The 22,523-nt window shown below is 39.3% G+C and overlaps 1 protein-coding gene across 1 annotated transcript in view; it reads left to right on the top strand.

The window, feature by feature from the left end:
- Positions 1-11,197: 11,197 nt before the first annotated feature.
- The window catches only part of MYOM3 (myomesin 3), a 67,923-nt gene continuing 56,597 nt past the window's right edge, over positions 11,198-22,523 (top strand). The window contains exons 1-7 of the mRNA XM_070763698.1: positions 11,198-11,236; positions 13,938-14,078; positions 17,204-17,365; positions 18,951-19,092; positions 19,946-20,145; positions 20,484-20,540; positions 22,089-22,216. Coding sequence (XP_070619799.1) covers positions 11,203-11,236; positions 13,938-14,078; positions 17,204-17,365; positions 18,951-19,092; positions 19,946-20,145; positions 20,484-20,540; positions 22,089-22,216 — 864 coding nt within the window. The 5' untranslated portion in view covers positions 11,198-11,202. The remainder of the gene's footprint in view (positions 11,237-13,937; positions 14,079-17,203; positions 17,366-18,950; positions 19,093-19,945; positions 20,146-20,483; positions 20,541-22,088; positions 22,217-22,523) is intronic.

Genomic DNA, 22,523 nt, shown 5'->3' with positions numbered 1-22,523 from the left:
GAATAAAAAGAAAGCCAACAAGGAGATTCAGGGTTAGCGCGAGGTCTATTGCCCTACCTGAACAAGTGGGCTTTGCAATTCATGATTATCTTCCTCAGGGAAAGCAGGATGAGGCGGGAGGCTGCTGTACTGAAGCTGGAGGAGAGGGGGAAGAAGCTCATTCGTTTTGGGAATGACATGGAAAAGCTAGAGAAGGACGTCATCAGACACTGCCGGTTCTTGCGGGTGAAGGCGGACAGGATGGCCCTTCGGAGGAAGGTAAGACATGCGGGTTTTGAAGGGCACCTGCATTTATTTATTTATTTATTTATTTATTGGATTTGTATGCCGCCCCTCTCCGAAGACTCGGGGCGGCTAACAGCAATAATAAGACAGCATATAATAATAATCCAATACTAAAAACAGTTAAAAAGCCATTATTATAAAAACCAAACATACATACAGACATACCATGCATAAAATTGTGAAGGCCTAGGGGGAAAGAGTATCTCAGTTCCCCCATACCTGGGGGCAGAGGTGGGTTTTAAGTAGCTTACGAAAGGCAAGGAGGGTGGGGGCAATTCTTATCTCTGGGGGGAGTTGGTTCCAGAGGGCCGGGGCCGTCACAGAGAAGGCTTTTCCGCTGGGTCCCGCCAAGTGGCATTGTTTAGTTGACGGGACCCGGAGAAGACCCAATCTGTGGGACCTAATTGGTTGTTGGGATTTGTGCAGCAGAAGGCGGTCCCGGAGATAATCTGGTCTGGTGCCATGAAGGGCTTTATAGGTCATAACCAACACTTTGAATGGTGACCAGAAACTGATCGGCAACCAATGCAGACTGCGGAGTGTTGGTGTGACATGGGCATATTTGGAAAAGCCCATGATTGCTCTCGCAATTTACTTTGTTTATTATAATAATAATAATAATAATAATAATAATAATAATAACAACAACAACAACTATTATTATTATTATTATTATTATTATTATTATTATTATTATTTATTAGATTTGTATGCCGCCCTTCTCCGAAGACTCAGGGCGTCTCACAACAATAATAAAAACAATATTATAGCGAAACAAATCTAATATTAAAAAAGAAGCATATAAAACCCTATCATATTTAAAGACCAAACAACACATACATACCAAACATAAAATATAAAGAGCCCGGGGGAAAGGTGTCTCAACTCCCCCATGCCTGGTGGTATAGATGGGTCTTGAGTAGTTTACGAAAGACAAGGAGGGTGGGGGCAGTTCTAATCTCCAGGGGGAGTTGATTCCAGAGGGATGGGGCCACCACAGAGAAGGCTCTTCCCCTGGGGCCCGCCAAACGACATTGTTTAGTCGATGGGACCCGTAGAAGGCCAACTCTTATGTTTATGTTGATACTAATAACTGCTATCTTGTATACAGCGAAGGGCTACAAATTTTTTTACTACCACACTCTGGGCCTGGCTTATTTGTAGGCTTGCCAGCCGTGTGACCAGTTGGGAGTGGCTTGACAATCATGCGACTGGGAGTGGCTTGAAGGTCATGTGACTGTCTTAAAGGTGGCCAACTTGACGTCATTCACGTCAAGGGTTTGGGTTAGGGTTAGGGTGCCTGGTCTTGCCTCGCCTCAAAGAGATACAATTTCCCTATTTACTATTACTGAACATCCAAAATATACTATTTAATTCTATGTATATGTGCCATATGTGTACATACATATTACACACAAGCACACAAAAATATACATTATCTACTATATAAACACACACACATGTACAGCTCTTTTAAAATTATACACATTCAACTTTATTTACTGCGATAGGAAAAACATACCCAGAGCCCCGAAGGGAAAAAAAAGTAAAAAATTCAAAATGTTTCTATCGGTTATGCATAATTGACCATGCCCATAGGAGCCCATCATTGACCTTCAGATATTAGAAAACTGCTGTCATAACATATGACACTGAATGACATGTGACATTCAATAGCCTTCCTTTTTTTATTTTTCTTTCTTTGGAAAAGTTGTATCGGGGAAAGAAGGCACCAGTTTATTTGTTTTGATGGCACTCTTCAATAATAATAATAACGGAAGGGACCTTGGAGGTCTTCTAGTCCAACCCCCTGCTTAGGCAGGAAATCCTACACCGCTTCAGACAAATAATTATCCAACATCTTCTTTAAAACAGTGTTGGAGCTTTTACAACTTCTGGGGGCAAGCTGTTCCATGGGTTAATTGTTCTAACTGTCAGGAAATTTCTCCTTAGTTCTGGTTGCTTCTCTCTTTGCTTAGTTTCCACCCATTGCTTTAACCCTCAGGTTCTTTGGAGAATAGGTTGACTTCTTTGTGGCAAGCCCTGAGATATTGGAACCCTGCTATCCTGTCTCCCCTGGTCCTTCTTTTCATTAAACTAGACATACCCAGTTCCTACAATTCCACATTGTTAGATGAAAAATAAACGGAACTGTGCAATTTAATGCATCCAAAGGAAAGTGTCATTTTAACATTGCACACCCCGAGCGTGCTAATAGTGCCCTGTCCCGTGTCGGCAGAGGTATTTATAGAACGGTAAGATAAAAAGTTATAAAACCATCTGCATTCTCGTCCAAGGCTGAAGCGAAGGCACTGCTGGAAAAGGAAGTGATGGAGCTCTTGTCCTGCCGGGCACCCATGTTCTGGATCCCCCTACGGGCTCACACGGTCTGGGAGAGGATGAGTGTCACCTTGGAGTGTACTGTTCTGGCTAACCCTCAGCCCAAGGTCACCTGGTAAGTGGGTTGGGAGAAAACGTTGGCATTGTCTCGCTGAAACTTTGAAAGAAGGACTCATTGTCCCTCGGATAGATGGGCCTTTCACTGCTGGACATTTTTAAGAAGAGGTTGAATGGCTATTTGAAGAGGGTCCTTGGGGCTGTGTGACCTCGCTTGTTTCTTGCAAACATTTCATTATCCAAACTGGGTCACATCATCTCAGTGCTAGTAAGTAGCAGTGGTGGGCTCCTATTGTGGTTAGCTCTGGCCCTGCTCCTGCCCCAAGGACTGTGGATGTGGGGGAGACATCCACATGCTGCAGGTCTGTTTTGCCCCTGGTGGAATCTGCTGATGAAGGCTCCTCTGACCAAGAAGACATGAGTGACAGGGAGGAGGAGAGTGGGGCAGACAGCTCAGAAGGAGATCAATTATCTAGCTCCTCCTTGGATTCAGAACAAGAGTTAATGATACAGCCACGCATGCGGAGAGCGATGCATAGGCAGCAACAACTGAGAGATTATTATCAAAGAAAATGAGGCCACCTGTGGTTGGCTGGGGCTGTGGTCATTAGTGAGGCTGCTATAAATAGCAGCCTGTGAGTTTGGCCATTGTGGAGGATTATCTGATCGTTGTGTTTCGTGACTCCTTTACTGACTTTGACCTTTTGTGTGCTGATTTTTCCCCGCTTTGAAACTAAACCAGAGCAAAGTGTGTTTCACTTTGTGAAAGAAGAAGGACTGTGAATTGCCTCACAGCTGCAAGCTGAGTATCACAGAACTGATAAGGGACTTGTACCAATTACCAGTTGGTTTGGAGACCAGTGCTCTTTGTTAAACTAAAAGAGGGTTTAGGTTAAGTGAATTTTCATTATAAAGAACATTGTTTTGAATTTTCAAACGTGTGTGTGTGTCTGAAATTTGTACCTGTGAATTTTTGGGAGGATTCTACCAGAGAGCCCGACAGAACAGCTCCTATGGGTACAGTCAGGTATACAGTATCGCTAGCAAAATTTTGATTCCCCCCCCCCCTTTTGGGATCTGGGTATGTTTTTCCTTTTTTTAAAAAAAATTTTTTTAAAAAAAGTTATTACAAATATATACACATTTACATACAATATATGTTTTATATTAATACAAGGCTAAATCATATGTTTTTCCTATCACAGTAAATGTGGTTGAACGTGTATAATTTTAGAAGAGCTGCACGTGTATGTGTGTACATACACTTAATATAGTAGACAATCAGGGGTGGGCTACTGCCCGGACATGGGGGAACGCAGTGGGGTAGCAAAAATGGAGCTCCACCCCAGAGCCCCCAATTTGCACTGAAAGTTGTTGAAACAAATTGCATAAGCCCCGCCCACAGTGTGGTAGTAAACATTTTGGTAGCCCATCACTGGTAAGGAGTGCAATTTGTTGTCAGTTTGTGGCTTGCCTGTCAGTGTTGGTGGGAGTAGCTTTAAAGGTTCTTTGGTTAGACTATTTACTGTTGGCTTCTCCGGAGGTTTCTTGATTGGGATATTGATTGTTGGTCTGATGTTAACTTTGGAGTTAATCCATGCTGCTGTTTTAATATCTATGTGTCTATTGATGGCTAATTTGCCAGATTGCCAGGCTTCTAAAAATTCCCTGGGCATTGTTGGACTTGGCTTAGACTAGGATGGTCACATGTTTTCCCAACTGAAACTATGATTAAATCTGTCTGTATGTTGTGAAAAGATATAGACAGATTTAACCATAATCAGAATAGAATAGAATGGAATTCTTTATTGGCCAGGTGTGATTGGACATACACAAGGAATTTGTCTTTGGTGCAGATGCTCTCAATCTAAATAAAATAAAAGATACATTCTTCAAAAATCATGAGATACAACATTTAATGATTGCCATAGGGTACAAGTAAGCAATGAGGAAATAATCAATATTCATCTAAATCTTAAGCAACAAGTTACAGACATAAGTGGGAGGAGATGGGTGATAGAAATGATGAGAAGACTAATAGTAATTTAATTTAATTTAATTTAATTTAATTTAATTTAATTTAATTTAATTTAATTTAATTTAATTTAATTTAATTTAATTTAATTTAATTTAATTTAATTTAATTTAATTTAATTTAATTTAATTTAATTTAATTTAATTTAATTTAATTTAATTTAATTTAATTTAATTTAATTTAATTTAATTTAATTTAATTTAATTTAATTTAATTTAATTTAATTTAATTTAATTTAATTTAATTTAATTTAATTTAATTTAATTTAATTTAATTTAATTTAATTTAATTTAATTTAATTTAATTTAATTTAATTTAATTTAATTTAATTTAATTTAATTTAATTTAATTTAATTTAATTTAATTTAATTTAATTTAATTTAATTTAATTTAATTTAATTTAATTTAATTTAATTTAATTTAATTTAATTTAATTTAATTTAATTTAATTTAATTTAATTTAATTTAATTTAATTTAATTTAATTTAATTTAATTTAATTTAATTTAATTTAATTTAATTTAATTTAATTTAATTTAATTTAATTTAATTTAATTTAATTTAATTTAATTTAATTTAATTTAATTTAATTTAATTTAATTTAATTTAATTTAATTTAATTTAATTTAATTTAATTTAATTTAATTTAATTTAATTTAATTTAATTTAATTTAATTTAATTTAATTTAATTTAATTTAATTTAATTTAATTTAATTTAATTTAATTTAATTTAATTTAATTTAATTTAATTTAATTTAATTTAATTACTTCTATGCTGGGACTCAGGGCGGCTTACACCAATAAATAGTACATACAATAAGCAAGTCAAATAATTAGTAACGGGAACAGAAAAACCCATAATAAACCCTAAATTCCCATATATACAGAAATAGTTGCAAATCGGACGTGATTACATTCGTGGTCCCTAGGCCTGCCAGCAAAGCCAGGTCTTCACAGCCTTTCGGAAGGATAGCAAGGTGGAAGCTGTTGTGTCCTTTTAAAAATAATGTAAGAAATTCAGTGATTGGTTAAGACGCGGCTATTTCGAAAATAGCCACGAAAGTTAAATAAGCGTCTGTTGAGAAAAGCCCGCCATTTTTAAGAGTATAAATAGGGCAACGGATTAGCCGTTGCCCTCATTCGGACGATACTTGTTTGGTGATTGTTTCCTGTCTTGATGTTCCAATAAAACCACTGTTTGACCAACCTCCGGAGTCGTGATTTAACAGAAGCAGTACAGACATCGCGGGGGTGGGGGTAGTTGGGTCCATAATGTTGGGGCAGCCACAGAGAAGGCTCTCCCCCGTGGGCCCGTCAACTTGCATTGTTTAGTTGACAGGACCTGGAGGAGGCCAACTCCTTGTGATCTGATTGGTCTCTAGTAATAGTAATGCAACCTTAGTGAATAGTTTGACAGTGGCGAGGGAATTGTTTCTTAGCAGATTGATGGCCTTCAAGAAAAAAACTGTTCTTGTGTCCAGTTGTTTTGGTGGGCAGTGCTCTATAGCATCATTTTAAAGGTAGGAGTTGAAGCAGTTTGTGTCCAGGATGTGAGATGTCTGTAAATATTTCACCGCCCTCTTTTTGACTCGTGAAATATACAAGTCCTCAATGGAAGGCAAGTTGGTAGCGATTGTTTTTTCTGCAGTCCTGATTCTCCTCTGAAGTCTGTGTCGGTCTTGTTGAGTTGCAGTTTCATTTGAGCTACAAATACTCTCCTTTATTGAATAGCCATTTGCCCGAAAGGGTATATCTCCTGCTTGAGCAGAGGGTTAGACTAGAAGGCCTCTATGCCCTTCCAACTCAGTTATTCTCATGTTCTGAAAAAAGTCACTTGACCTCATCTGCAAATTGCAGATTTTTCATGGTTTGTACCCTTTGGGCTTAGAAAAATGATCTTGTTCATAGAAAAATAGCAAGAAGGAGACCGTTTATGCAGGTGAGGATTTGTTTTTCCCAATGGAGCATTTAAAGGGCTCATTCCTTTCAATTAGTAGGACATGTTACGCCTTGTTGCAGACATGGGAAGAACTGATTACATTCCAGCTGATCCGCTGTTTTGTTTGCTCGCTTTCTTTTAAGCAACGACATTGCGAATGAAATTAACGTAGCTTTCTCCCTCGCAGGTGGAAAGGTGTACAGTTGGGAAAACGTTAAATGCATTGCCCAAATTCCAGAAGGATGTTTTAATTTAAAGAATGCATCTGCTCAAAAACATCCAACCAGGGGTTCAATCTTGATTTATCTCAATACTTATTCTCTCTGGAAATCTGTGGTTGATCTTACAAGCACTTCCCTTTTTGCAAAACCACCAAACTATTTTCACTTGCCTCACAACATCGCATTCCCCTTCAGTTGGTCTTTTTTTTTTTAATGGTAGTGGAAGGTTTTTTACAAATGCCAAAACTATATCGCATCTCAGACATTAACACCCTTGAAAATCTTCAAAGATACTTCACAAGAAGAGCCCTTCGTTCCTCCACTCGAAACAGAATACCCTACGAAACTAGACTTACAATCCTGGGTCTTGAAAGCTTAGAATTACAACACCTTAAACATGATCTAAGTATTGTCCACAAGATCATATGCTGCAATGTCCTGCCTGTCAAAGACTACTTCAGCTTCAACCACAACAACACAAGTGCACACAATAGATTCAAGCTTAATATTAACCGCTCCAAACTTGACTGTAAAATATATGACTTTAGTAATCGGGTTGTCGAAGCGTGGAACTCATTACCGGACTCTTTAGTATCATCCCCAACATTTTACCCTTAGACTATCCATGGTTGACCTCTCCAGATTCCTAAGAGGTCAGTAAGGGGTGGGCATAAGCGCACTAGAGTGCCTTCCATCCCCTGTCCTATAGTCTCTCCTATATCTCATATTTCTTCTCTACTATATCCTCTATAACCTTCATTGTGTATTATTGTGTATTGGATGAAAGAAAGAAAGAGAGAAAGAAAGAAAGAAAGAAAGAAAGAAAGAAAGAAAGAAAGAAAGAAAGAAAGAAAAATTAATGAGGCAGAAGAGGCGAAGAAGGTGAAGGAGGAGAATGACGACTGATGTTGTTGCCTACTTAGATAATGAAATGTCTGCAAGAAAAACAAGGGAGCACCAAGGAGCCCATAAATTGATGGATAAGAGTTCTGTACTGATTTTTTATAACCTTTTCTGCTCACTATGACTGATATGAATGAATGAGTGAATGAATGAATGTTTTTTAGTATGATTGTCGAATGAATGGTTAATGGAAGATTTTTAAAGTAGAATTTTTAGGATTGTTTGTTAAGGTATTATTAATTGGATTGTTTATTATTGTTTCTTGTATATGCTGTGAGCCACCCCAGTCCCCAGAGAGGGGCAGCATACAAATTCAAACGAATGAACAAACGAATGAACGAATGAACGAATGAACAAACGAATGAATGAATGAATGAATGAATGAATGAATGAATGCATCTTTCTTCCGGCTGATGCCTTCCAAATTGGAACAGCACCACTCTGCAAAGCCTGAGAAAAGTTTAACAAAGCAGTGAAATGAAATTGGAAACTCTTATTTCAAATAGTTTTCAATGTGTTCATCTGTTCATTCATTCAATTTCTGTAGTCGTCCCACAGTTCAAAGTGAATAACCCTATGTGATAAATCTTGGTGGACTTTAAACATTTTCAAAAACATCTCTTAACAACCTTCTTTTTCCTTCCCTTTGCACCTGACCAGGTTTAAAAACGGCGTGCGAATTGACCCTCGTGTTGCTCCAGCAGGGAAGTATAAAATGAAGAATGAATTTGGAATGATTACCTTGGATATCAGGAGGTAGCTGATGAATTTAAATGGGATTAATTTTTAGGATGATTGTAAGAAGTCACAAAGAATGGGATGCCACAAAGTTAAGAAAGCAACAGGAAACAAAGGTTGTGATTACGTCCCACATTTACACAGCTCACTAACAAATAATCAACTGCACTTTTGTAAGTTGCTAAGCGTGACTACCTTTGACCTTGGTTAGTTCTAAACCTGGATAGTTTTTGTACACAAGCCATCTGAATCAATTGATGCTTCCATGTATGAAAAAAATATATTATCTAGTGCCGTGATGGTGAACTTATGGCACATATGCCACAGGTGGCATGCGGAGTCATATCTGGGGGCACACAAGGCATTGCCCTATATCAGCTCCAGCAAAACTGATTGTCAGCCTTCTTTTTGGCTGTTTTCACTCTTTCCAGGCTTCCGTAAAGCCTCCTAAAGCCGGGGGATGGTGAAAAATGGCCCAATCAGGGGAAGAGCCTTCTTTGTGGCAGCCCCGGCTCTCTGGAACCAACTCCCCCCGGAGATTAGAATTGCCCCCACCCTCCTCGCCTTTCGTAAGCTCCTTAAAATCCACCTCTGCCATCAGGCATGGGGGAACTGAGATACTCTTTCCCCCTAGGCCTTTACAATTTATGCATGGTACGTTTGCTTGTAGGTATGATTGGTTTTTAAATAAAGGTTTTTTAGTTGTTGTATTATTGTATTTACATGCTGTTTTTATTATTGTTGTTAGCCGCCCCGAGTCTACGGAGAGGGGCGGCGTACAAATCCAAATAAATAAATAAATAAATGAATGAATAAATAAATAAATAAACAAACAAACAAACAAACAAACAAACAAACAAACAAACCAGAAGTTAATTTCTGAACTTCTGGTTCACCCATTTGGTCATTATTTGCTTCCTTCGGTTTCAGGACTCCATTGTAAGGCCTCTGAGCATGTGCAGAGGGCAGTGCAAGGGGGTGCATTTGTGCAGGGGGGGTTGTGCACAGGGGGGGCATGGGTGTGGGCACATCCTTTTAGCACATGAACCAGAAATGTTTCACCATCACTGATCTAGTGTATGACATATCATACATGGACTAGGAATATACCGTATATTAACATTAGTAAAACATAATAAAATATAAGTGGGGAAAAAGATCTATGTTCAAATACCATTGACCAAGCCATCTAAGCACTGAAATATGCAGCATCATTTATATTTTAAAAAATCAGATATTGGACCAGTATATGTCTTCGACTTACAGCCAGTCACCATGAATTGAAAATGAATTCTATCAGCAAAGGTTAAGACATCAGAATCACAATTATTGAGCAAGTGTGATTGGACACACAAGGGATTTGTCTTTGGTCCATATTTGTCAGTGTACATAAAAGAAAAGATACAATTTTCAAAATCCACAAATTGTGTAATGAAGTTAAGATAGAGATAGAAAGTCACCACATCAGTTGCTTTTAACATATATGTCAGTGTTTCCCAGCGGTAGCAAGTTTAGGATGAATGGACTTCAACTGCTGCTTAAAACCCACCTCTGCCGCCAGGCATGGGGCAATTGGGATACTCTTTCCCCCTAGGCCTTTACAATTTTATGCATGGTATGTCTGTACGTATGTTTGGTTTTATAATAAGGGTTTTTAACTGTTTTAGTATTGGATTATTATTATATGCTGTTTTATTGCTGTTGTTAGCTGCCCCGAGTCTGCGGAGAGGGGCGGCATACAAATCCAATAAATAAATAAATAAATAAATAATAAACTCCCAGAATTCCCCAGCCAGCACGCTCTGGCTGGGGAAACGGTGCTTTTGGTCAAATATGAAACACCTGGAGCATCCCACAGTATCATTTGCTTTTATTTGCAGATGCTCTTTGGAGGATTCTGCCGAATACAGCGTGGAGGTGAAGAACTCTTATGGAGAAGCCAACTCATTTGCCACCGTACTTGTCAGGAGTAAGTCTCGACTTGACTTTGACAAGTGCAAAAACATTCTTGCAAAGTCAGATGTTCTCTGCATGAAACCTATTTCTACCTTGGATGCACTGTTGCAATACAAGCAATGCTTGTTTCAACTCCCGAGGAGTCTTCCCAATTGTTTTCTGAGCAATTCCCATTACTCATCCATTAATCCAAACATTGCCAATTCCCCTCCCCCTTTCAGGCTTGTTGGCAAAGGATGCCCAGCACTCCCCTATCTAGATGTGGTCAGAGGGAGGGTAGCCCAATTACTGGAAATCATCTGGCTAAGATTGCCAATTCGGCCCTCCTTTGCAGTTTTCCATCAGTTTAATGCCAAGGGCATTTCACTATTTAATTTGCAAATAATAATATATAGTTGGTCAGAAAAGCCTATATTGAAATCAGGAGGGGCGAGGGCGCCAAGGGCGTTTCTTCACGCTCGGAGTTCTCGATCTGGCTTTTGTCTCAAATAAAACAAGCAAAAAAAGCTTGATGGAGGTTAGAACTGGGTTTCCATCAAGTTTGACATTCTTAGCTATTGGGAAAGTCGCCCCTCCTGATTTCAATATAGGCTTTTCTGACCAACTGTATATTATTATTTGCAAATTAAATAGTGAAATGCGCCTTTATCAATGCCTGTATTTCTCCCTCTCTTCCTCTCTCCACTCCTCCACCAACTCAATTCTAATCTCTTGTAGAATATTACGGGATGGAATCTGGATTTGACTCCGAAATCTATAAAAGTGAGTAGAAGCTTATGATCCTTTATAACGGTTGCCTTTCCTTGGGATTTATCAAACCGTGCACATACATAGTGCAACTGTTTGGTGGATCCGTTTTAAAGATTGTTTAAAATGAACCGGTGGGGAAAGAAAAGCAAAGACTTGGGTTGCAACAATGGCAGCAATAAAATACGTTCCTGCAACACACTTCAATGCAGTGCCGGAATTAAGCCCCTTAATAAGGATTTGTACAATATGTGAAAACATGAGCTAACTAAGCAGGCTGGGCTTATATAGTGATTTAATTTCAAAACGACCAGGATTAAAAATAACCAGTCCGACTGAGCTATGTGATTGCAGCTGTTAGATATTTACTTGACCTGATTAAGGATGTTCTACAGACACAGCCTGTAGGGGCATCAGTAGGTGGAGCCAAAATCCACCAGATGGAGGAACTGGAGCAGGGGTGTCAACTCACATCGTCACTGCGGCCATGTGACATATCAGGACTCCCCACCCCCCACCCCCGTTACATCTTTTCTATAACCTTTTTTGCAGCAATCATTACGCAAATGCTGTCAGCAATCCACATGGGGCCTAGAACCGATGATAGAAATACAGTGGTACCTCTACTTAAGAACTTAATTTGTTCCGTGAAGAAGGTTCCTAAGTAGAAACGTTCTTAAGTAGAAGCCATTTTTCCCATAGGAATCAATGTAAAAGCAAATAATGCATGCAAACCCATTAGGAAAGAAATAAAAGCTTGGAATTTGGGAGGGGAGGAGGAGGAGGAAGAAGAGGAGGAGGACAGTCGCTGCTTAAGGAAGAAGGCGACATGAGCGACCCCTGGCAGCTCAGAAAAGCCGGAGATGGCCGGGATTAAAGGGAGAATGGCAGGAAACTGGCTGGGCCTTTGTGCCGCTCTCAAATTTCCTGGGAAATTTTTCCGGGCTCGGATTCTTAAGTAGAAAATGGTTCTTAAGTAGTGTTCTGGTTTCTGGTAGAAGTTTAGTAATTACAAATAACTCTCATTAAATGCATCATTTCATGAATAAAGCAATTCCATTTATTTCTCTGCTCTCTTGTACTTCAACACATTTCCGACATCAATCGGTCCGTTATCTCTCTTTTAGCCGCATTCCTCACATTCTTTTTCCTGCTTAACTTAGACAAGATTTATTTCCTAACTACATAGCTATAAAAAAACAGCCACTCTGACTAAATACAATACAAAATTCTTTGGCTTACGTTAGCGTGGCGAAAAAACCCCTCCATATTTCTATTCGGCAACGTTGAAACTCCACCCTTCTTCTCCACTAACCCCCTGACGTGCCAATTACCTCACTACAATATTTAACCCATTCCTCTCCTTAATATCTTCTTCCAGACCTTTGCTCTCTACGTTTCTGAATCCTTCTGAATTTAGGATTAACCCAACGAGCATCTGATTCTCCCTCACTAGATCCTGAACTCATAGCCCCATACTGTGGCTGGCCTCCCACCTGTTCTATTACCTGTAACCCCGGGCCCCGCACTACTTCATAAACACTATCTGAATCTGAGTCCTCAATATCTTCATCATCCTCCAACTGATCAAGAGTATGTACAACAAGTAGAGGCAAAAAAAAATATTGAACACCCGGTTCTTATCTTGAAAAGTTCTTAAGTAGAGGCGTTCTTAAGTAGAGGTACTACTGTACTGTATTTGAAACAGAGTATATGTATATCAAAGCATACATACATACATACATACATACATACATACATACATACATGAAAAGACACATTTTGGTAAGTGGTAACATGGACCTCTTTTCTCCTGCTGTCTTTCTCTCTCAATGGTGATCTCAATGGTGAAATCTACTTACCAACCCTACTGGTTTGGAAGCATGCGCTTTGCGACGGAACTGTCACACACACATTTTCACCCTCTGTGCATGCTCAGAAGGCTTTGCACATGTGCAGAGGATTTTGAAAAAAGAAAATGGCAATGTCCAGGCGGGTGGGGGGGAGCCTTGCGCCGTAGCCATTATCACTTCTCCAAACCAGTGGCGGCGGCCACTACTGGTATGTCCAAACCAGGCTGAACCAGTAGGATTTCACCCCTGGGTGATCTCTGCATTAAGATTGGCATAGCTGAAGACCAGATTTAAACTTGGTGGACCACATTCAATTTGAGATTGTGGATAAAAGGATGAATTGGGTTAATGAAACTGACTTGCGACAACTGATGGGATGATGGGACAAGGTAAGACGATATATGGCAAGTAGAATCCGAGACCAAGCTACAAGAAACAAGTTGGAATCACTTTATAATATGTAAACAGATACTTTGCTCTTGGGTTAAAATGGTTTATACAAGAAACACCCCCGATTTGGTGGTGGGGTATGAATGTTTGTCGGGTGGTGGGCACAATTCACAAAACACTTGTTTTATGTTGTGTGAGTCTATGTATATTTTATTTTATGTACGCTGAGAGCATATGCACCAAGACAAATTCCTTGTGTGTCCAATCACACTTGGCCAATAAAATTCTATTCTATTCTATATTGTAAAATATCAATTAAAATATTTTATTAAAAAAAAGATTTAAACTGCTCTGGGTGCATTGGGGGGGGGGGGGAATGGGGCAGGAATGCCCCAAACAGAAGAGGACTATTGTTCTTTTTTGATCCTCAATGTTCAACCTTCTTTCTAACCCAACATCTGTTTCCTTCTTAGAAAGACTCAGGGACATAGAAGCTGACTTTGCCAGCACGTTGAAGCCCATCTTTGCTAGAGAGAAGGAGCCGTTTACCCTTTTCTGCACTTTCACTGCGGACCTTCAGGAATACCAACGAAACATTTCCTGGTTCCGTGATGGTTTGTATACCTAGAAACATAGAAACATAGAAGACTGACGGCAGAAAAAGACCTCATGGTCCATCTAGTCTGCCCTTATACTATTTTCTGTATTTTATCTTAGGATGGATATATGTTTATCCCAGGCATGTTTAAATTCAGTTACTGTGGATTTATCTACCACATCTGCTGGAAGTTTGTTCCAAGGATCTACTACTCTTTCAGTGAAATAATATTTTCTCACGTTGCTTTTGATCTTTCCCCCAGCTAACTTCATATTGTGTCCCCTTGTTCTTGTGTTCACTTTCCTATTAAAAACACTTCCCTCCTGAACCTTATTTAACCTTTTAACATATTTAAATGTTTCGATCATGTCCCCCCTTTTCCTTCTGTCCTCCAGACTATACAGATTGAGTTCATTAAGTCTTTCCTGATACGTTTTATGCTTAAGACCTTCCACCATTCTTGTAGCCCGTCTTTGGACCCGTTCAATTTTATCCATATCTTTTTGTAGGTGAGGTCTCCAGAACTGAACACAGTATTCCAAATGGGGTCTCACCAGCACTCTATATAAGGGGATCACAATCTCCCTCTTCCTGCTTGTTATACCTCTAGCTATGCAGCCAAGCATCCTACTTGCTTTTCCTACTGCCCGACCACACTGTACCTAGCCACAATGCTGCATGAGAAAGCTTCCAGATAGGCTGCATCAAGTTTAGCAGCCTTTTGTTTTCCATCTTTGGATGCCAATCATATGATGGTGCTTTTACAAAACAAAACACTCTTTACTTGGTTACTGAATTAGCTCATTTCAGTAGTTTGCATAATACAATGAGCCCTCACTAGTGGTGGGTTGCTAGCGGCTTTACAACCCGTTTGCTAAGGGCATGCTTTGCTGCACGCTTTTTAATTTTTTAAATTTATTTATTTTGTCCAATACACAATAATACACAATGAAGGTTATGTTGGATATAGTAGAGAAGAAAAACGAGATATAGGAGAGACTATAGGACAGGGGACGGAAGGCACACTGGTGCACTTACCCTGTTTCCCCGATAGTAAGACACCCCCGATTGTAAGACGTATCGGGGGTTTCAGGGGGGTCGGCTAATATAAGCCGTACCCCGAAAGTAAGACATATGTCTTACTTTCGGGGAAATGGGGGTATTGCCGGGGGGGGGGGGAGCCCGATGACGTCACTTCCAAGCTCCCCACGCGCCCCTCGCCTTCGCCTTGCCACGGCGCCACCGCCTCTTCCCCTGCCGAGGCTCGGCTGCAAGCGGCCAGCGAGGCCGACCGGTTCCGAGGCGAGCGGCCGGAGCTGCGCCCTCCTTCGTCCGCCTCCTTTCCGGCAGCTCCCCGCGCGCCCCTCGCCTCCAATGTAAGACATACGACGAAAGTAAGACGTAGTGGGGCTTTTGGGGGTAAAAAGAAAGTAAGACACTGTCTTACTTTCGTGGAAACACGGTATGTATGCCCCTTACTGACCTCTTAGGAATCTGGAGAGGTCAACCGTGGATAGTCTAAGGGTAAAATGTTGGGGGTTAGGGAATGATACTACAGAGTCCGGTAATGAATTCCACGCTTCAACAACCCGATTACTGAAGTCATATTTTTTACAGTCAAGTTTGGAGCGGTTAATATTAAGCTTGAATCTGTCGTGTGCTCTTGTGTTGTTGTGGTTGAAGCTGAAGTAGTCGCTGACAGGTTGCAGCATATGATCTTGTGGGCAATACTTTGATCATGTTTAAGGCGTCGTAGTTCTAAGCTTTCAAGACCCAGGATTGTAAGTCTAGTTTTGTTTCGAGTGGAGCTTTGATGCGCTCACATGCATAGTTCAGAGGAAATGGAACTTCTGCATTGCAAAGTAGCCAAGAAGCAAGGAAAAACAGCTGCCGAGCGGCAATTCAATCTGCTGCTCCTGATCAACTGGCTTCGGAAGCAGAAATATAAGTTTGAAGGGACCTTGAAAATCTTCTAGTCCAACTCCCTGATTAGGCAGGAAACCCTACACTACTTCAGACAAATGGTTCTCCAACATCTGCTTAAAAACTGTTCCACTGATGAATTCTTCTGTCAGGAAATTTCTTCTTAATTCTAAGTTGCTTGTCTCCTTGATTAGTTTTCATCCATTGCTTCTTCTTCGTCTTCTTTTTTGTCCTGGCTCCCAAGTTTATTAATTAATTGTTTGTTTGTTTGTTTGTTTGTTTGTTTGTTTGTTTGTTTGTCATACAAATTTAGTATTGTAGTATGTTTAACATAAGTATAAACTAGAGATAGAAAAGACAAAAAGACATTAGGATAGGGATGGTAGGCACGAAGGTGCACTTATGCACGCCCCTTATAGACCTCTTAGAAAAGGGGAGAGGTCTATGGTAGATAATGTAAGGTTGGAAGTTTTGGGATGGGGGAGGAAACAACAGAGTCTGGTAGTGAATTCCAGGCGTTGACCACTCTATTGCTGAAATCGTATTTTCTGCAGTCTATTTTGGAGCGATTTAAATTTAGTTTGTATCTATATATCTGTATTCTTGTCCTACCCTAAGATGCTTTGGAGAATAGCTTGACTCCCTCTTCTTTGTGGCAATGGCTGAGATATTGGAAGACTGCTGTCATATCCCCCCTGGTCCTTCTTTTCATTAAAGTAGACATACCCAGTTCCTTCAACTGTAGTGATGGGCGAACTGAACCCGCATAATTCGGGTCCTACCGAATTTTGCGGTGTTCGGTATGCCGAACACGAACACAAAGTTTTTCTAAAGTTCGGGGTCGTGTTCAGCGTTCGGCGCTTTGACGTCACCGGCAGGTTGCTAAGGACACCAAGGTGATCACTTCCTGGATTCCATGGAAACCAGGAAGTGATCACCTTGGCGTCCTTAGCAACCTTCCGGTGATATCAAAGCTTCGCCCCAGAATCTCTTCATGGGAGGGATTCCCCGTTCGGGTTCGAGTTCGGGTTCGGTTCAGGTTCGGCCGAATTTTGGGTAAAATTCAGCCGAACTTGCCGAACCCAAACACTGTTGGGTTCGCCCATCACTATTCAACTGTCATTCATATGTTTTAGCCTCCAGTCCCCTAATCATCTTTGTTGCTGTTCTCTGCACTGACCAGATAAAACAAAGTGATGCTTATGTCCTCTATGGTAGGTGAGTTGCTGAAAGATTCTGACCGCCGGCAAACAAAATGTGCGGACCGGGAGGCAACCCTGCAAGTATCCTGTGCTTACAAGGAAGATGAAGGCTTCTACAGCATCCGCATCCCAACGCAATACGGTTACAATGAACAGAAAGCTTATGTGTTTGTAAGGGGTATGTTCACCATTATTGATCTGACAATTTAATGTTAAATACTATTTCAAAAGCCTATGAGGTTTCAACCAACTTTTCCAACTAATAGATTGCAGTTGAGCTAGGATGTTGCTCTTACAAGCTATATGTATAGATATGATATAGAAAGTATATGAGTTTAGAAGGGGCATCAGCATTAATGTTCTGCTGCCCCCACAGTGGAGGTAGTAAGTGGACGCAGTGGAGGTAGTAAGTTTATGCACTATTTATTGAATACTTAATAGGTTTTTTATTGTCCTTCCTTCTCTAGTATCTTAGTATGATCCCTAATTACTTTTAAAATAGGAAATAATTAAATAGTATGTTTCTACCCATAAACGCTTTAATCATTTTAATCATTATCTAGAACGGAACTTTTACAGCAATTAAAGAAAATTAAGCTACTTGCCTAATCTGTTATCATACTGAACCTTGTGGGTTCAGTACAGAACTTTAAAATGTGACTGTGCTCTTCAACAAATCATGCTGTCTATCATTTGTCCTTTTTGTGGCTATTAGAATAATGCGACTTAATCAACTGAAAAAGTCCAAGCACTTATTTGAAAACTTATCTTGGTTGGTAAGTCAGTCCCACCCAGTCACATGACCTTTAAGCCACTCCTGCCTGGTCACATGACCATCAAACCGCACCCACACAATAAGCCACAGTGTGCTAGTAAAAATTTTTGCAGCCCTTCACTGCCTGAGTCTCTCACAGGTTCTCATGGAACCTCCAGGTCCTGTGGATCAGGAGTCTCCAACCTTGGCAACTTTAAGACTTGTGGACTTCAACTCCCAGAATTCCTCAACTAGCTTTTGGAAGTTGATGTCCACAAGTCTTAAAGTTGCCAAGGTTGGAGAGCCCCGCTGTGGAGCAGAGTTTGAGAAACCCTACACTTGAGCAGTTTCCCTCAGCCTGGTGATATTTAGATGTAGGTGACTGTGGTTCCTATACTATATGTGGGGGTTATAGATCTTGACTTACAGCCCCAATTGTCATTTTAAGTTGAGGATTATCTGTATGGAGAATATAGTCCTCCCAATCACGATTGCTCCTAGCAAAAATTGATGGGTGGCAGACCAAGACCTCTAGAGCCCATCGAGTTGGAGAAGGGTGGTTGGTTGAAAGGCAAGAGAAAGCCAGTGAAAAATAAAAACAGATTAGGAGTTATATCTCTAATTTCCTTCATAAACTCACGATGCCATGTATACAATAAATGGCCTTTCTCAAGGTTGTGAAAATGACTTTCCCAAAGTTACTCGGATAAACCTTGCCTCTGTTGCCAAGCCCAGTGTTTCGCAACCTTGCCAACTTGAAGATATCTGGACTTCAACTCCCAGAATTCCCCAGCCAGCATTTGCTGGCTGGGGAATTCTGGGAGTTGAAGTCCAAATATCTTCAAGTTGCCAAGGTTGAGAAACACTGGTCTAGCCAATACCATGAGTACTTTACTTATGATAGTGAATGCTTCCTGTCACCAACAATGATTTCAGGGTATAGCAGATAAAAGTGAGAGGTCCTTTGTCTTGATTCAACAATCTCACCGTAGCTTCCTGTCCTTCTCAGATGCTGCAGCTGCAACAGCTGGTGCTCCCGGATCTCCTCTCCTTGTACAATGTCATGATGTCAACAAAAACAACCTCATACTTTCATGGATACCTCCCAGTGATAATGGTGGAAGCCCCATCATCGGTTATTACATTGAAAGGTTTACACTCTATAGTTGTCCAATCTTCTCCCCCCCTCTATCTATCTATCTATCTATCTATCTATCTATCTATCTATCTATCTATCTATCTAACATCTATCTAACATCTATCTATCTAACATCTATCTATCTATCTATCTATCTATCTATCTAACATCTATCTATCTATCTATCTATCTATCTATCTAACATCTATCTATCTATCTATCTATCTAACATCTATCTATCTAACATCTATCTATCTATCTATCTATCTAACATCTATCTATCTATCTATCTATCTAACATCTATCTATCTATCTATCTATCTATCTATCTAACATCTATCTATCTATCTAACATCTATCTAACATCTATCTATCTATCTATCTATCTAACATCTATCTATCTATCTATCTAACATCTATCTATCTATCTATCTAACATCTATCTAACATCTATCTATCTATCTATCTATCTATCTATCTATCAATCTATCTAACATCTATCTATCTATCTATCTAACATCTATCTATCTATCTATCTATCTATCTATCTATCTATCTATCTATAACATCTATCTATCTATCTAACATCTATCTATCTATCTATCTAACATCTATCTATCTATCTATATAACATCTATCTATCTATCTATCTATCTATCTAACATCTATCTATCTATCTATCTATCTATCTATCTATATAACATCTATCTATCTATCTATCTATCTATCTATATAACATCTATCTATCTATCTATCTATCTATCTAACATCTCTCTATCTATCTATCTATCTATCTATCTATCTATCTATCTATCTATCTATGAGATCATAATCAATTGTACAAAAGTTTTATTTTTGCCTTTCAGCTGTGAAATGGGCTCAGATGAATGGGTTCCTTACAATGACCAACTGGTGAAAACTTGCAGGTCCCCAGTTTTGGGTCTCACAGAAGGAAAGACTTACCAGTTCCGAGTGAAGGCTGTCAATTGTGCAGGAATCAGTAATCCTTCGAAGGCCAGCAGCCCTGTGACAATGATTGACCCTAATGAGGCCAAGAGATTGCTAAGTACGTCATTCCTGGTTTAGACCATGTGAGGGTTCACAATAATTGAAGGAAGTCTTTAATACAATGCGGGCCACCAATAACCTCAAGTAAAAGAGTTGTGGTTGAAAGAAGGATTATCCTATACCAATGCATCCAAGGAGCAAAAAAAAAGTTGATCAAGTGGTTATTTTTGTCCTAGGACGGTTCAAATATTCCCTTTAGTTGAATTAATCAAATTAATCAAACTGAAGCAATCCAATGGTTGGTTTAGTTTGACAATTCAACTGAACTTTAATTTATATACCTATAAATCAAAACATATAGCTTCCAACTCATTAATTTTCTTTTTCTTTAATTAGACATTCCTTATGATGATGGGATGAGGACAATTATGGTTTCAAAAGATGAACTGGAACGTAAGTTCATAGGCAACTTATTTCCTTAAGTACTCCTGCAATAAGTACTCTATTCCAAAGGTGTTTTCGTGTTACATTGAATTAGAGTATTTATACATTTTGAGGAATAGCAATTCTAGAATTTGTCCTGTCCGCTACAAAAAACAAAACAAAACAAAAAAGTTATCAGGGAAGCTGCCTTAAGTTAGAATAGAATAGAATAGAATTCTTTATTGGCCAAGTGTGATTGGACACCCAAGGAATTTGTCATTGGTGCAGATGCTCTCAGAGTACATAAAAGAAAAGAGACATTTGTCAAAAATCATGAGATACAAAATTTAATGATTGTCATAGGGTACAAATAAGCAATCAGGAAACAATAATATTAATATAAATCATAATGATACAAGCAACAAGTTACAGTCATACAGTCATGAGTGGACGGAGATGGGTGATAGAAGCGATGAGAAGACTGATAGTAATAGTAATGCAGCCTTAATGATTAGTTTGACAGTGGTGAATAGCAGAGTGATGGAATTCAGGAAAAACTGTACTTGCCCTAGAACTTAATCTAGTTGAGTATTTTCTACTCAACTGCCAGTGATTCTCAGGGTCTAAAAAGTACATTCTCTCAGAAGAGAAGGATTTAGGGGTAGTGATTTCTGACAGTCTCAAAATGGGTGATCAGTGTGGTCGGGCGGTAGGAAAAGCAAGTAGGATGCTTGGCTGCATAGCTAGAGGTATAACAAGCAGGAAGAGGGAGATTGTGATCCCGCTATATAGAGCGCTGGTGAGACCACATTTGGAATACTGTGTTCAGTTCTGGAGACCTCACCTACAAAAAGATATTGACAAAATTGAACGGGTCCAAAGATGGGCTACAAGAATGGTGGAAGGTCTTAAGCATCAAACGTATCAGGAAAGACTTCATGAACTCAATCTGTATAGTCTGGAGGACAGAAGGAAAAGGGGGGACATGATCGAAACATTTAAATATGTCAAAGGGTTAAATAAGGTTCAGGAGGAAAGTGTTCTTAATAGGAAAGTGAACACAAGAACAAGGGGACACAATCTGAAGTTAGTTGGGGGAAAGATCAAAAGCAACATGAGAAAATATTATTTTACTGAAAGAGTAGTAGATCCTTGAAACAAACTTCCAGCAAACGTGGTTGGTAAATCCACAATAACTGAATTTAAACATGCCTGGGATAAACATATTTCCACCCTAAGATAAAATACAAAAAATAGTATAAGGGCAGACTAGATGGACCATGAGGTCTTTTTCTATCATCAGTCTTCTATGTTTCTATGAGATACCAAGAACTAAGCAAAGAGCTTCTGTGGACAAAATGTTGATATTCAGCTCTATTGTTCCTTTATAGACACATTCCTTGATTCTATCATAGCAGTCATGCTCTCCAGGTAGGTTGGACTTGGGTTAAAAAGTATGGTTAGTGAAGTCCAACTTTACTGGAGAATACGATATTACCAACCTAGCTATTATTTCCATTTTGCAAATCTGGTATCACTAGAGTGCGTGATGGTTTTTTTAACCCTCCTTTCCTATAGCTGAGGTTAAGATCCCGTTGCCTCCCACCAATGTCCATGCCAGTGAGACCAGAGAAGATTATGTGGTCCTCTCCTGGGATGAGCCAGACCCCAGAGGCAAAGAGCCACTGAATTACTTCATCGAAAAGGTAACGAGACAGCACACTTGCAAGATACTGCAAATCGATCAGTAGATCAGTAATCTAAAACTACCTTTAGTTTAGCCTGAACTTCATTCCGGTTCTTCCAAACCAAATTCTTTCTCAAACAAATTTGAGGACTCAGACTAACCGCCCACCAATCCTCAAACCTTAATCAGGATTGAGATAAGGGCAATATTTTATTTATTTATTTATTTATTTTATTTATTTATTTGTCAAACAATTATAGGGCGATAATTTGTACATATTAAACATTAGATAAGTAATGATAAAAAGTAGACAATAGGACAGGGAC

This window comes from Erythrolamprus reginae, chromosome 11 (assembly GCF_031021105.1).
Source record: "Erythrolamprus reginae isolate rEryReg1 chromosome 11, rEryReg1.hap1, whole genome shotgun sequence".
NCBI classification, from domain to species: domain Eukaryota; kingdom Metazoa; phylum Chordata; class Lepidosauria; order Squamata; family Dipsadidae; genus Erythrolamprus; species Erythrolamprus reginae.
This window is presented reverse-complemented; position numbering and strand designations above follow the sequence as displayed.